We start from the raw sequence: 17,495 nt of genomic DNA on the forward strand, positions 1-17,495 counted from the left end.
AATATATCTAACTAGATTTTGTTCATCTATCTAATGTCAATATATTCTTTAAAAGGTGCTTACTGGATTAATGGCAGATTACGAGAAACTATCAACAAAATATAACATGTAAATGCAAACAAATAATAATTTGGGAAATGGATTCAGGTGAAAAAAAAAAGAAAAACTAAAAAAAATACATTTTATTGTGATCACAGATGTAAAATCCAGCGCTATGCCGGCATAAATTGAGTCCGATACCATGTCCATTAACATTTAACACACACAAATTATTTATATAAAATGTTTAAAATATGTAGCAGTTATTATTTAAAATAAATTAATTGCAGGTGGCAAATTAAATATATGGAATCAAATTCACAAAATAAATAGTCTTAAAATAGATGAGAGCTATTTACATTACAAATGCACAATTTGCTAATGCGGATTAGAATGTCGAAAGGCGATTTGAGCCTAGGGGTATTTCGGACAATTGTCCGAGAGGAAATGCGCGTATGTGGGACCGCGGCAATCACGTCATGTTGACGCCGAGCGAGCGGCTGGCGTATTCGTACACCACGTACGAAATGGAAACGGCCGGAATCACCTTTATGAAGTTAGGCGTTATACCGCGGTAAAGGCCCCGGAATCCTTCCCGCTGCACTATATCACGGAACACACCGCTCATGGTGCCCTCTGCGCCCTTTGCTGACCTCTCTGTAAATAGGGCAAAACTTATTAAACCCTATATGGTCGACGTTAGAGGATATGTATAAGAAACACTTTGAGAAAATAATGAGTCACTACTCGTTTGTTTTAGACCGCCTTTCACTATCACTTTCTACTTTCACTCATTATCATATTTTAATTCTAAGCAATACCTTAATATTATGTCGGTTTATTTTGATATGAATGACGATTATATGTACGTTATAAAAAAATAATTTCATCTTAAAATAAATTAGAAAGTACAGTCAGAGAAACAGACCCAACATTATTTATTCATTAAAAAAAAATTACCTTGGGCTTGGAGCCTTGTTCGTACAAGAGCCAAGGGGTAGGAGCACACTTGTCCCAAAGTGCAAGACGCACTTCCGCAGGCCAGCAAAAGTAATATTCCCGGCTGCGAATTGTTCGCTTGATATTTACTAATGTACTTCTTCTTTAGAGTCTCATAGACCGCGAGGTCGATGCCAGCATAAGGCACTATCCCCAAAATATTTGGAATGTATCCTTTATAGAAACACTTCAGTCCTTCTCTCGCATATATCTTCCTTGCCGCATCCAATATACCTAGATATTGACCGGTTTTCCTTAAAGCTAATCTTGTCTTTAGCACCTCTAATGGGTAGATCACAGTTTGGCTAATTGCCCCAGCCGACGCCCCAGCTATAAACCGCTCGTGGATTTCTAACGGCTGATTCTTTTTTTCGCCCTTTATCAGTCGCTTCACTTGTTCATATGCTGCGAATTTTATAGCCGACTCGGGGGCAATTTTTATTACATTTATTCCGTTGCCTCTCCACAGACCACTAATACCACCTTCATTAATCATTCTAGCTAAACACCGTACCATGTTTTCTCTTGTTGGATTTACCTGAAAATATACGATATATTGATTAATCATTCTATTGCTTACGGTTTTCTCAATATATAAGGCTTATTAATAATTCATAGAACATTCTGATCAGTGAAACTTGCACTGGTTGAAAAGTATAGATAACAAAACAAACATCTTTCAAAATCAATTCAGGCATGTTCAGTATTGAAATATACAAGTTGATAATTATACTATTAGGATAATGTCGTACCTGTAAAAATACTTTAAGTCTATCAAGTGGTGCAGTGCACGTTCGACTAAAGGCGCCAGCGATTCCACCAGCCAGTAAATGTCGCCACCACTTTCCAGTTTGCAATTCGCTTTGTGTAAAATCATCAGGCACGTTCATATCCTCCCCGATGTCCAGATACTGTAAAATAATATTATATTTAATTAAAAACAGCTTATTGCAGATAGCATCAACAAAACAAAAATTCGCGTCGCTTTTTAATATGTATATATATACTGGTTCAATTGCTTCAAAATACTACGCTCAGAATATACAAGTATAAAATGGGGTTTAGTGTTGCCTGGAAGAGATCTCTTGTGAGCGATAAGGCCGCCAGTTGCAACCTTTGTAATTTTTTTTTAACTTTGCAACGAAGTTTGAATAAATAAAATAAATAAATAAAATGCATTAACTAGTTCTGGAGACTCTTCTACATCCTCTTGACATACTTGATTTTTCCTACGCCTTTTAATTATCATGTAAGACCATAGATTTGTGTTCAGGGTTAGGTGTTCACTCTATTAAAAACAAACAAATTTAATATCAGAGCTCAAATTGTACAATCTTTAGATTAAACGTAACTATCAAAAAAACAACGACTATCTATCTCTTACCGTAGTATTTAAAAACATATTTCGTTCCCAGTCGAACATAATAATTATGAAGGTTACCAGATATTTCCAATACATAAATTTTATATTAAATAGACTTGATTTTACAAAAAAAATCACAAATAACTGTAATGTTTCTTTCATAATTATGAAAACTAGTCAATTTTAATGAGAAACAGTTCAAAATAATGTATGACTTCTTCCGCGTACATTTTGAAGTTGTCGTCTGTTAACGCAAATCTAATTTTCTTTCATTTTTAAGTTATCGAAGTTGAAGAGTTTTTATATGTATAAAATTAAATAACAGCACGAATAAATTACACTTTGAAACCCATGAATCGATATTAAATATTGTTTATATATTAGAATAATAGACTGTTATATGTATTTTTTTTGTGTAGCCCTAAGCACCAGTGATTTGACGGTGTCCAATTGTACATACTCAGCGCCATGAAGAACAAGCATACGATTAATCATAAGTTACTTGGAATTACAATATTAAGATAATGTAAACGTGTAAGAAAGTAAACGCACTCGCGAGCCCTCTGGCATTGAGTGTCCATGGGCTATTATCACTTAACATCAGGAAAAAACACAAATAAAAACTTGGAGCAATCCTATGATTAAATATAATTAGTTCGATCGCTCTGATACGTCCGCACTATATAATTAACTTTAAAAATATTGTTTTCTTTTCTATGTCAAAGAGACATTATTCAAGCATTTAAATGTGTATTTTAATACCAAAAATAGTTTTTTCTGTTACCTATAAATACATTTTTTTCTTCATATAACCTGATAGACCTAGGTATGATTCCTGTTATTTATTGGGCAAATTAAACAACATAACATTATCCATAATGTTAAAATAAGTGATAATGACGTAAGGTTGTTAGATCGCTGTCACCTAATGAGCTACTTAACAAGGTGTCCTAGAATGCAGAAATTAAAAGTGAGTTCCGGTTTCAACGCTTTCGCTGTAGTTATAAGCAGTTTCTCCTAGTCATTGATAAAACACGATATAAGTAAAAATATAATATGAAAGCCATTATATACATGTTTAACTAGTAAAAAAGCGGACTATCTTTTACCATGGTATTTAAAAACATATGTAAGTATTTCGTGACACGTCGAACATGATAATTGTGAAGGTTATGAAATATTTTCAATAGAAATATAACTGTATTGCTGCTTTCATAATTAAAATCGTATTAATTTTAATTAGATACAGGTTAAATTAGACATTTAATAGTTGCTTAAGATTTCTAGAAATTTCTTGCGTGATACATGAACCGTAGTCTAAACATTCGTCAATATTCATTTCGCAGATGTTCGTTTTGTTTGTATCTTGTAATCACGTAAAGTTAGGATGTACAATAAAAAATAAATATTTTCCTATACATACAGATATAATTAGTGAGATAATTATGTCGGGAGGAATTGTGTTATTATTTCTATTTAACTTTTTATGTACATATTTCAGATCGCCCTATCGTATTTATTTATAAGGGAAAGAGGTTAACGATAAAATGGATTAAAGTAACTGTCAAGATCCGCATACCTCCTGAAGGTATGCAAGTACCGAAGTAAGAAGAAAATTAAAGAAATAATATAAAGCATTTCTACAGGTATCAAGCAACATGAATACACTATAGATATATCGTTTGGAAGCTATAATTCCCGGAACATTATACGCAAAGCTTCAGGTAAATATCTATACAATACATCTGTCTATCGAAGAATAGGTTTCAAGGAACAAGGCTGACCAATTTTTTTACGTTTCGTAAATATTGGTGTCAAGGGAAGCAGCTTGTGGGTAACGGTCATGAATTCGAGAGATTGAATGGACAAGGTCAATTTCAATATTAGAACAATGATAATAATAAACTTGATTTGTGAATAGCCGACAAGGTGATTATAACGAACATTCTTACTATTAATAGATAAAAGTATTATCAAATGATAAGTCACGATTAATTCAAAAGTAAGAGATCCTTCCATTTATAAAGAGAAACCTGTATTAACTCAAAACATATTAAAGAGTAAACTCATTCAATATCCTTTGATTTCACGTTAAAAATCCTGACAACGTCGCTAATCCTCAACATTGAAATTGAATTGTCCGTACAATTAAACATTTCTCTCTATAACGCCATAAAATACAGTCCCTTCTATACTGATTACGGATTATACACTGCACTATCATTAAGGATTTCCCCAACAGACATTTTGTCACGAGAATTCAGCATGACGCAATCAGTCCATAATGAAGAGCGTGCGCAGCTACGTCACCAGTTGAGTATTATATATTTACGATCGAGTCAAAGTCGACTGACTGATACGATAAGCTGTACGAATATATCCTTGTTTCGTCGATTTTACGGGTAAATGAATGAAAACCGCATTTGTAACCCACATCCACTCAAGATGTGGTTGGATTTATTTGTAATATTCTAAGAATGAGAGACTGAGACGGCATAGGTTGTCTTGTCCCCGATTTCGGCGCCGAGCCATTCACTATCGTAACGTCATTACAGATAATAATGAAGGATGACGAATGGGGTTTATAAAATGTTCTGGGTGTTCATAAAACATAAGCAATTATAAGCCATATAACATTGCGCAAATCTTACTATCAAGGAAGTAGAAGTGGTGTAGACTACATTATCTAACATGTGCCACGCTCAGATAAAAATAAACTCAGCGGGCAGTTTACAAGTGAGCTGCCAAGGAATTTATTTCTTACTTCTATTTAATTATCAACATAAAATTATGCATACGCAAAGATGGAATAACATTTGAATTCAGTAAAAGTTGTTTTCGATTAATTAAGTTTTAATTACTCATCAACTAATGATATAATTCGCTTTCAAATGAATAGAATTCGCAATGCAATTAAAACACGTTTTATCTAATGACGATAAAGATATATTATTTTATGCTGGTACTTATATACTAAGTGGGTTTTTGTTTTAAGATACGTTACAGTGAGGCAGTGAATGATTTGGTAATTTGATACTACATATGCCCAGATAATAAGCGCTTAGCAATAGACAAAACATATAAAATAATTTAATGAAAATATTGGTCGCTTTATGCACTGAATCATTTCATGCGTTTTACCTTTATTATCCACTCCCAAAAATCACCGTACACATGCAAATCCATTATTTTATGAATTTTTAACCACCAAACGAACCAAGATTTAGTTTCCGTCTAAATCGAACGAGCTAAATTCAGACAGATAAATCTTTTGGCATCGGATAGCTCGATAAAGTGTTGGTAACACTAATTTAGATTTAATTACCTTTGCCAAACATCGTCGAAATACAAAGAGGAAATCCTCAAAAACGTCACCGGTGGGCCAGCTCACATCTTCCAATTCCAGAGACATTATAATATCTAGTTTACAAAAACGCAAATCAGACAAATAAATAAATTAACTAATCACAGACAAACAACTTCTTTGGAACTTATCTCAGATCGAGTTTAAATACTTAAATAACAATTTTGAGTGTAGAGGCGATACCGAGGCCTAACACACGCACAATCAAGCCCGCGGACATTTCCACACTGAACAGTGAACTGTCAGAACTAGAATTCTTTCGAGAGCTGGGCTCCTTATCGCGTGTATACCGCATTTCGGCGCTTACAATTAACCTTTAATATAATAAATATATTCTTTACATTGTGGACCGTAATTATGATAAATATATATAAGATTTTAAATTTTATTCATTTTTATTTCTAAAATTGCAAAATTATCCGGAAACTTAATGATTTGAATAAAATTTTATTTACCTTTAACATTTTATTACACCATTATCGAATATCGATGTCTTGGTTGAAGAATTAATAAAATAACTGTAAAGTACTTATAATTTAACAACGCTCTCTCTTCGATTGTCCATTGGTTTAGTATGAAAAACCTTCTGCTTAATGCAAAAAAAAACGAAATGCATCAAATTTTGTGCAAAAAATGCAAGGGTTATAGATATTAGACCAATTATAACATATCAACCAAAGAGACTTAGTTCTGCAGCTTACGCAGTTAAAAAAATCGCTCACTAACTGATGGCGATATGCTAGACTTGTTTATTTTAGTTACTTTCACAGCTTTATGACTTATGGCTTATTAAAATGCAGTTATGCTGCTGATATCGAATCTATTTTCATCCTGCAGAAGAGGGCTATTCGTGCAATATATATACATATTACTATCTATTATGAAAATATTGTATACAAGTGATAAGTATACTAGAATAGAACATACCCACAATGTTGTACTCGGAACAAACGCAGGCTGCAAGTTCCTTGTACTAGACTATATTATAAAGTTAGTAATTCTTTTTTACTCCTCTTTAATAAAATCCCAGAGTATCTTTTATTTCAGCCTTTTAATAAATGTAAGAAATGTATTAAACAAAAGCTGTAGAAAATGGCTTACTATAAAGTTAGCGATTATCTAGTTGATAAAAGGGCCTGGGACTAGTGCTGGGCAGGCTACTTTTAATTAATTTGCTATATTTGTATTAAAATAAGTATTGTTTGATGATTTGCTTTTTTAAAAGAGACCCGGAAGTTTTTTTTTAAATTACTTATGAATCTACCCGAATAATAAATTATTTTAACAAATCTAACAAGACAAATTAGGTATATACTAACCCGCACCGGTTTCGACATTTTAATTTTCGGATTATGGCCGAACACACAAATAAATGCCTTTCGATTGGTAAAAAAATCGGTTTATTATAGACAAATAAGGTTCTTGACACGACAAACATGATTAAAATTTAAAAATCCGGATTTATCTTTGACTCAATATTAACCTATTTTTACGGCAGTTTAAATATCTCGCGAATTAGATAAGAACCGGTTTAGGTGAACAAATAAAAATCGTTTTTGAAAGTGATGAATGCGGTAAGATCGAGAATGGACATCTATGCGCACCTTGGAATAAAACAGTAAATAATTGTAACAGCGCATAGGAAGTAGAAGAAACCGGAAAGTTGTATAGACATAAATAGATTAGTACAAATTGTAATGGAAATAATACGGAAGAATATTTTTTTTATATTTCAGTGAAATATAGTGATTATTGAAACTTTTGCAAGTAAAATTAAATTGACTTTGATCTTGATGCACACTTACAACTTCCGTTGAAGTATTCAATGGAGACTAAAATAATGGTCAAAGGTCGCTTCCTCTGCTGAACGTTATTTTACATGCAGTTTTGCGATACTATCTCATGAAATGTTATAGCATCTTTATCCTCGTTTTTGTCAAATAAATCACATATTCAACAGTTTCACAGGAAAAACTCCTTTGCAAATCTATTTTACAATGTTCATTAGCATAAACGCTATAATCTATTTAGCACAAAAAGCTTTTGAATACATCCTACACCCGTTACAGTTAATACTGAAAAGTTATTATTACTAGATTGTATATACCCGCATAACATTTTTTTGAGGTCGTGATTTTCTTGTACTTACATGTGTGCTATATGTAAGTTGGACAGAACCAGTGATATATAGAGCATATTATAAAATTATAATTGAAAATAACATGTTTTTGTCAGCTTATTTATGACTTGTAGCGTCGTTAGTAATAGTTATTATTAGTATTAGAAAATAAAGACCCTATGTAAACACTCCGTCTAATACATATAAAATCTATCATCCTCGCTCACCTCATCGATATTTTTAAATGTAAAATTCGATTATAATTGTGATAAGAAATAATCGCAATTATACTAAGATAATACTTTTATCCCGTCCCCCTCATGCCGTTCAATACGAGAAAAATGTATCAAAATAATTACATTGTAATATTTTTACTTAACCAATTACTGATAACATAAATGATTCAATAATTTCATATAATTACAATTCTATTGGATTATAATAGGTAGGCAAATAAACTGACGTAAACTCAAAGTGTGGTAATTGATTTCTTGACAACAGTTGTAATAATAATAATAAATTATGTACACACCACGTCAAGGTGACGCAGCAAACGCGGGCGTAAGGAATGGTAGCAGCTGTTAATCTTTCGCACAGTACGTTTCTTTAATTCCATCGTTACATTTTCTTTATCCGTTTTACAAGAATTGTGTCCTTGATGTCACTGTAAATGTTGACAAACTTTCTCCAAATATTCGATTTAACTTTATTACCAACAACGACTTTAAGATTTGGTCGCAGATTTCTTTACGGTATCTATTCTGTGATAATATTTTTAATAAGTAGGTGATCAGCCTTTGTTGCGTGACACACGGCGTCGCCTTTTTGTGGCTAAGACAGGGCGGTTTCCTTACGATTTGCATCGCACTACGATATGTGACAATTTACTTTTTTTGACAAACCTGTAAGTACACTGCACTCCAAATGACTTTAATATTACACGTATACAATACATTAACATCCTATTTAAAAACGATATATCGCTATTACTTCCCAGTATTACTGCCTTAAAATAATAGAGTTTGAATAGATTTAAAAAGGCCTATTGACGTTTTCCTTGTGCTTGCCCATCTGTTCTTGAGACTTATTTTGCAATCCCCACACACATCACTAATAATGTGTCCTATTTTTCTAACTTGTTGATTTATATAGACTGACTGCATACCCTCTGCTACTCAGGAAACCGGGTGAGCTATTCCCACTAAAACCACTTCGGGTAGTACCAACACTACAGCATGAAAGAGGCTGTCGGAGTTGCTTTCCCATTCCACTGGGACATAAGAGGTACAGCCAGACCAGTACAGGAGACCGTCGAACCAACGTAAAAAGTCTCTAAGAATACATAATCGCCTTAATGTATGATTATTTTGCTGCCTAAATAATCCCCGATGGGTAGACTCATGTCAATATTCGTGTGAAGAAGAGATACCGGTTTTTTTGAGAGAAAAATCTATTTCCACTACGCTAATACATACATCTAAAGTAAAGACTATACTTAAGATGGCATTGACGATAGGAGGATGTATTTTCTATGTTATAATAAACAATGATGTTTTTATAAAATGGATAAATATTTTTTTCTTTATCTGTTAATATTATTTCTTTAACTTATAACAATGATAATGTCACGACAAATAGACATTATACGACACTTAAGTTCACTATAAGGCGATAACACGAAGCCTTTACAAAAAATTGTGTTAATTCAAGATATTTGATACTTAAATTTGTGAATAAATCTTTATACCCAATAACGTGCAGGTTGGCTGATGGTATAAGTCGCCTATGGGTTTTTAACTTCTTTAGAAGTGAATTAGCAATATCGTTCTGTTTGGCCGTTGCGCGCGATATAAGAGCATTTGTATATTTGTGATTTCGTTTGGATAAACCAAATCACATAATCATTAGCAAAACCAGCTTAAGAATTACCATTATTGTTTTTTTCGTCGGGAAATGCATTACGCATACCCTCCCGCGGCACGGTTGCCTGTGAAGGGTTATGTGGGACTCGCCACTGTACAAACCCACTAAAACCCCACGGAGCCACCAACAATCGCCCTAGGCAGGACACGGTAACAGCTTAGCCTTGTCCGTATCAACTTGAGAATTAACAATACCAACTAGAATATTGACAGTGAAAATAAAATAAGCATTAGAAGTAAATTATTTACATACGATTATAAAATTGTCTTCCAATATCACAAATTATATCGCGATAATCGAAAGTAGCCTATGAACGATGTAACACATGTATTGCTTCTTGGAATTTACCATTGACTAGACTAGTAAACAAAACTATGAAACAGTTTTCTGATAGTGGAAAAAAACTGAAGTAATATAAGAAAATCTGTTCGTTAAGTAATAAAATAATAATGTGTATTTTTTAGATATTATCGTCGGTTATATGAATGTCACTTCTTTTTTTGATATTAATTTATTTCGCCTTCGCGAGGAAAAATAGAAATAATGTATATGAACACAAGCGTCAAAGTAATCATTAAGCTCTACATTCATTATATGTCTAACTATAGTATATTGGGAAGCCGGATATTACTCACTGTCAATGACAATCTATACTTCTCGTATAGCAAAAACTGCTATGGTCTCACTATCATGCTTGTATATAATCAACTGACATAGTTGTAATTCTGTTTGTAGTATGTAATAAATTTTGTGACGATTATTAAATGAAATCGTAAAAACATTGTATTGCCATCTCCTTCCGAAGGTTCATTATGGCTACTTTAATTTTGAAAGCCGACCTTCCGACCTCTAACCTTCTTCGTGCGTTGACCAGACTTTTTAATTATCCTATTGATCAATCGTCTATGTCAATAAAAAAAAAACATTGCAATGATAGGCATAGACGAAACCAAATACGAACTTATAAAATTTAGACGTGGAAGTACTCCTTTGTGGCGTTGTATCAATCAGCCTGATACGCAATTCAGAATGAACCCGTCACAGGCGGATAGCAGTGACGTATGGGTCACGATCCTAACTACGTACATGACAACGCCTACAGTCGAGCCCGCGATTTTAATGGATGATCCAATTACTGAGTTACAAGCGATGAGGCCAGGGCTACAGTCACGTTCATAATTTTATCAAACTAATCCTAGCTCAAGTTATTTTCATGAAATGGAAAGATAAATAATATAAAAATTATTTAATATACGTGTCTTGGTCATGTTATCTAACTCTGAATGTATTTGAGTACTTAGTTTCCATATACAATTCAGATCGTGGTGAATCATTAAGGTAGCACCACACAGACGTTGTTTTGTATACTCTAATTCTATATAATTCTTATATTGTATGTATTTAGTATATGTTAGATCTGAAAATATGTCAATGTAAAAAATATCCAATTTATATAGCAAATATAACAAAGATTACTTCTCAGCAACACTAAGTGAGTATCAACCCTATCCAATACGATAACGTGATCCCTGGAGGAGGTCAGGTATATCGGATCTTGTTATCAACATAGTGTGTTGATTGAAGTGTCATATTGGGAAACTTTCAAGATCAAGTAAATTTTTCTATTTCAAAGACGGACAATGAAAAATACGTAATCTATTTATTTATGTCTGTTTCAAAAAATCGTTCTAAACAAACTAATACTGACTACATGTGATATGCCTATGCCAGATCAATGTTTAAACGGCGTTTAGTAAATAACTGCACAATGCACGATTTGTCCATTGATGACGAAATCATAAATTGATATGATTCACCGTTAAACGCGGATATAGTATATGGATATAATTAACCTATTGGCTAGTTGCCCTAGGCAGCCTTCCTGTAGTATTTTTTTAAAACATCTCAAAAGCCATGTACAAATAATCAAGAGTGAATTAGTTTTATTTCCAAAAAGAATTCGCTATGTTTTCTTAAAACTATATAATTAATTAAAGTAAATAAATGCCTGTTATAATTTTTCTAGCAAACGGTTATATCAGAAAGTTTAGCAAACGTAGCACCTCACATACAGTATACCTAATTGCAACAAATATTTATATTTAACACTTTTGATGTAATGAATTTTATTTATTAATTTCTGATTATTATTATTATGTAGGTTAAGAAATTTGTCAATACTATACTCTTTTAAATTCACATATTTATAGTTATAGTGTAGTATATTCTGTCAGTACGCAATAGCATTATTGTAATACCCATTAGCCAACCTTTTTAAAAATATTATCTACAAAACATATTAAAAATTACAGGCAGCGAAAGTTTTCTCTATCATGTGTATATTTTTAGCCCACAATCAAATCTTCGAATTCCAACTGCGATAAAAATGATGGATATGACATCCAATAAAGGTTTTTTTTTTTCAGGATTAGTGTAGTTGCAGAATATCTATAATATCAAGTCTAGGTCATGCATATTGAAGGTTTCGATAATAGCATTACAAATGTATCTGATGTGTCGTAACATGTAAACCAACCTTATGTTTGATGTAATTAAAAGATAACGTCGTGTCTACAGCTGAAAATAGTATAGTGTACAGCAACAATTACTAAGGCATGTAAAGGCAATTTTTTTTAAATAATTTGTTTTGTATCTAAAATCTATGTAATTCAGAAAATGTAATCTGTCTCAAATGAAGAAATTGTATGAGTAGACCATCAGTTACATGGAGAATTAAACTAAATGTTTGTAAAAAAAATGATTGCAAAATGACGAGGACAATATGTCATAATATGAATTAAAATAACTAAATAGCAGCGCAGCAGTCTTTTATTTTTATTGTCTATTATTATCTACACGTACGGTATATTCAAGCAATAGATTAACAATTTTGACTTTCTGACTAAGAGAGAGTAATAATTAAAATTCAAATTGTTAGTTTAAAATTTAAATTAACTTAGTCTACAGGTTTATTACCAAGATAATCTAATAATTACTGAACAGCAATAAACAAAATAATAATAAGAATGTTATTTACTTACAGTTGAATGTCTCCAAAAGCTGATGAGGGCATGTATGTCTGTAGCTGGAGCCAGCAGTAAGTAGTCTCGCCATTCATCATAACTGATGTTAAGGCTTCCATCTTGATCCATCCTGTTAACAAAATTAATGGTTTACTGAATCTGTTATATTAAAACGCTTAAAATACAACATATACTTCAATTTTTATTTTTATTTAGTCAAATATTAAATAACATATAAACAAAACATAAACATATCTATTATATGTTTAATAGCGTAAAATAATATTTTTTTGAAAGAAATTAATAAAAAAAGGAATATTAAATAAATAGAACTAAGAAGAAAACAAAGCTTGAAATTCAAATGTAAACTTTCTTCTTTAAAATTATTTTACTTTGTACAACAGTTTATTTCTAAATGATATACAGTCATCAATCGATCCATACTCTGATACATTTCACAGAATTAATATTTGTTTATTCATATATCTTCCTTATCTAACCTCTTTGCACATTTGATTCTCATTTATTAACCATACAGCCTACTACTTCTCGGTTTCTTTATAAATCCATGTCACAAAACACATCCAGGCATTCACATCAAATATTATACTTTTAGTACACACACAACAAGCTTATTTCTATGTGGTCATTGCAATTGCTATTTATTATATGTGATTTATAAACATGAAAACAATCATTTGGATTAGGTCGTGAAAGACAAAACACTGGTAACCATTTAACATCAATCTGGTGACATACAGACAAGACAATACAAATATTGTTTTAGTATTTTAGCAAAGCCTTGATCTACTTCACAACTCACCACTTAAGTATAGGCCAAACTGCTCTTCTGAAACATTATATTTCTTTTTGACAAACTGTTCAGGATAACTACTTAGCTGATAGGTGCATTGTTCACAATATTGTTGATTACCATGTCTACTAAGCAATTTTAAACTAAATACAAAATTGTCCTTAAATACACTACAAAAAATTAGTGCTTAATGTTATACCTTTTTAACAAATTCGTCGCTTCATTACGTCCTATTGCGATGCCCAAATCAGCAAATGCAGATATAAGTTCCTCCAGATCAACTTTTCCTGTTGTAACAGATGTTAAAAATTTAAAATTTCGTCACAATCAATCAATCATCACACAACCATTAGCAAACTAAAATGTAAATAGTGACTAAATAGCGTCTTTGCCTCATATGAGAACTACATATATGACTTAATTTCACATTTATATTTAATAGTTTTATTTAACAAAAATGCAAGTTAGAATTGTTATATTTCTATTGTAATTGGTAAATAATAAACTCAAATTATACTTAAGTCCACCAGTAACCATCCTTGATGGTTAGGCTTGGAACATGTAACAGCCACACTGGTCAAAGGCAGTTAGACTATTTAAACTTTTAAACTAAGTCATATGTAAAGTAAATACACAATATACATTTCAATTTCAAATTACACAATATACACTAACCATCTTTATTCTTGTCAAGGTGTGAGAATTGCAGCCGCAGATTCTTTTCATGTTCTCGTACATAATGAATAAATTCCGAGAGGGTGACATCACCAGCATCCTTTCCAGTTGTAGCCAAAAATTTCTGGAATTAAACAGAATGTTATGTAACAAATTAATATAAGTTTGTAAATGCATTGAACACTTTATATGTTCAATCATATCAATATAATGCTAAGACAAATTACATATTGCATTTAAGTACTAGTATTATGTAAGTTATCACTCAAGTGATATATCATTTTGCAGCACTGTACTGGAGCTTTAATAAATGTAATAATTAATGTTTCCTATTGTAATTTAGCTAATTATGAACACAGAAATATGTAAATTATACTTCATAAAAAATTTCATTATCTGAAGGACATTTTTAAAGTATAAAAGAAAGCAGTAAGACGGTTTAAGACATCTTTACAATAGAGAAATTAGCCTAGTTACCATTCTCTTTACTCTTATATAAATCAATAAATAGCATATGACCCAAACACATTTTTGTCTGGTTTAAGAATAGACAAGCATAGTGATTACCTTAGTGTTCCAATCACCCAACTAACAACAGTTAATTTCACTAATCATAATGATTATTTGATGAAAATTGTATCTAGGACATTCATCATCAACCCAGAAATACCAATGGTGTTAACCATTGTGGTTTGTTACTACACTTGTCAGTGTATAATAATAAGGAACAGTAGATAAGGAATATTGTAACAAGTATTCATATGTACATACACTAAACAACTGCAGACCATAAAATCTGGTTTTGGTGTCTGGTTTTAGACAACTCAACATTGCTTTTTTTTAAATAAGCACACCATGCCATAACCTCTCATGCTCTTGGACAAAATATATTGATTCTGTCATTTATTACAGCTGCAGGTTTGCAAGAAAACTTTTTGATACAATAATTGGTAGCATGGCTTAAGATAGTAGAGTTTATACTTATAGAATACTTATCATTTGAAATGATAAAGTATTAATAAATAGCTAATTTTAGGTAAAAAAATAGCAGAAGAGAAATAAAACTAAAGTATGGAATGGTTGTAATAAGTGTATAAATCACACATCTTATAATTACCACCCAGATCATAAGAAAATAAAATATTCTATACAAAAAGACTATTCAAATATATATTTTTTTAAGATTCTAAATTCAAATGTCTGTGTCAGTTTCCCTAAGAGCTTTATTTAGCATTATTAAAATCGATTTAATGGAGCTGTACCGTTATGTGTTTAAATATAAATCTAACCTCTGCGTAACTCCGGTTTATGTGTGGAGCTAGTTCCTTGAGGGCCACGGAGAGATCGTGAATATCGATTTTACCATTTCCATCTGTATCTAATTTAGAAAATAATTTCTCTAATCTTTCTTCGTCTTCTTTTGGCAATTCTTCCAACTCCAACGGCGGATGACACTGCACCATGGTGTCTGTAGTCGGCATAAAAACAAGTACTACTTGTACTAGAGAGAAAACGAGATACCGAATTTATATAAGGGCCCGTATGGAAAACCATAACTTTAACCTAACGAAAGCAAATGATCGTAAAAATCATTTTACTAGATTCCACTGGGTTTCATTTAAAAGACTGATGTATCTGACAGCTGCCGCTTGCTTACGGTCAGCACTTGCCACATAAGGATAGAGACTGAGTTTTACGAATATGTGTGGCTCGTGTACTTATACACACAAACACAATTATAAATACAGCACTGCGCTGAATTTTCTAGGCCACACGCCACGGCTAGAAGTCCCTGAGTGAAAATTTCGTTATGTAGCTTGCAAAAAATAATAAAATAACAAAAAGAATGCGGCTCCGTCCTGTCTTTAAGAAAAATCACTATTTTGTATTTGGCAACCTATGATAAATTTTATGTAACTAGAGTTTTCAGCATTTAACAATTCTAGACAAAAAGCTTTTCTAGTTTAGCTACAACTTGCAAGTACAGTACAATAGCGCTATCTATTTCCAGCTAGTAAACACTAGTCTAAAACTTGTAAACTAATTGTATATGTTGTATAGTTATATTGTAATAGAAATAGGTGGCGCCAAGACTCAAGAGTCAAGAGCACATAAAACTAAGCTTGGTGGCCGTAGACGGACTATGGTTCTATACTCTATCTACGTTGGTGGCGCAATTTTATATTTTGTAAATGTATTATGTTTTTTGGCTATAAAAATGCGCCATCATACAGCGTATATCGCGTGATATTTGGATACCTGAATAATTTTCTTTCATAATGTAATTTCTCAAAGAGACAATTTTTATGGTAGGCAGTAGACCTCAATAATATATAATATATATAAATAGACACAGATTTTATTAACGTTAATCCTACTTGAACTTTTTACTAGTAATTCTCATGAACACAGGTAATATATATGAGATAATAGACATTGGTCTAATGTCATCTCAAAAATAATATAGAGCTAACATAATCAGTGTGACCAAATTCAGTAGATTTTTACTGTGTAGATTTTGAAGTACTGGCAACAGAATTTGGTATGTAAAAATTATTTTGGTATATTTTAGTAGAAACATGCTTTTCAGTTATTCTAGTACTCTTTTGGCAAATCGAATGAATGTTCATCAATTGGATTATAACTAATTTAATTTTCATTATTTTCGTTACCATTCGTGCCATGAGCATTGAGTATGATTGATATTGAGAATTAATATACTTAATCAAGTTTAAAATGAAACATAAATATACACAAGGATATCGCGATGAATGGTAGCAAGATCCCTCATTTAAAGGTTGGTTATCTAAATCTAAGGCAAACACTACGTCTGTTAATTGTAAAGTATGCAACTATAAATTATTTAGTAGAGTCGCGTCTTTAAAGGAACACATGGCTACATTAAAGCATATAAAAAATATGAAAGGATATTCTGGCATTTTTCAGGTACGCAAGGTACTTACATTAATATATGGAATGTATTTTTAGTACATTATTCTTGTGAATATTTTTAAAAATACTTGTAACTTACGTGAACCTGTATTATGTTTTAAAGCTTATCCGATTTCACTCAAAAGCAAACTCATTCTGGAAATGATAGAAGTGACAATTTTAGAACTTTTTACTTTAAAGAACCATGGTTTACTGGTGATTCTGGGTTGAATTTCAGCGTAATG

At 31.9% G+C, this 17,495-nt stretch overlaps 1 protein-coding gene across 5 annotated transcripts; it reads right to left on the reverse strand.

The window, feature by feature from the left end:
* Positions 1-168: 168 nt before the first annotated feature.
* LOC110998152 (calcium-binding mitochondrial carrier protein SCaMC-2) lies at positions 169-16,185 on the reverse strand. 5 transcript variants are annotated; one of them, XM_022266635.2, is made up of 8 exons: positions 15,609-16,185; positions 14,320-14,443; positions 13,844-13,931; positions 13,654-13,680; positions 12,849-12,960; positions 1,791-1,949; positions 1,000-1,576; positions 169-696 (listed from the first exon to the last, which is right to left on the reverse strand). In XM_022266635.2, the coding sequence occupies exons 1-8, from the start codon at positions 15,798-15,800 to the stop codon at positions 512-514; spliced, it is 1,464 nt and encodes a 487-aa protein (XP_022122327.1). In that variant the 5' UTR covers positions 15,801-16,185; the 3' UTR covers positions 169-511. The 5 variants fall into 5 exon arrangements, with proteins under 5 accessions (XP_022122327.1, XP_022122328.1, XP_022122329.2 ...); XM_022266636.2 differs by lacking the exon at positions 13,654-13,680 and having other exon boundaries at positions 15,609-16,180; XM_022266637.2 differs by lacking the exons at positions 12,849-12,960; positions 13,654-13,680; positions 13,844-13,931; positions 14,320-14,443; positions 15,609-16,185 and adding exons at positions 2,222-2,326; positions 2,423-2,455.
* Positions 16,186-17,495: the final 1,310 nt, after the last annotated feature.

This window comes from Pieris rapae, chromosome Z (assembly GCF_905147795.1).
Source record: "Pieris rapae chromosome Z, ilPieRapa1.1, whole genome shotgun sequence".
In the NCBI taxonomy this organism is placed as follows: Eukaryota; Metazoa; Arthropoda; class Insecta; order Lepidoptera; family Pieridae; genus Pieris; species Pieris rapae.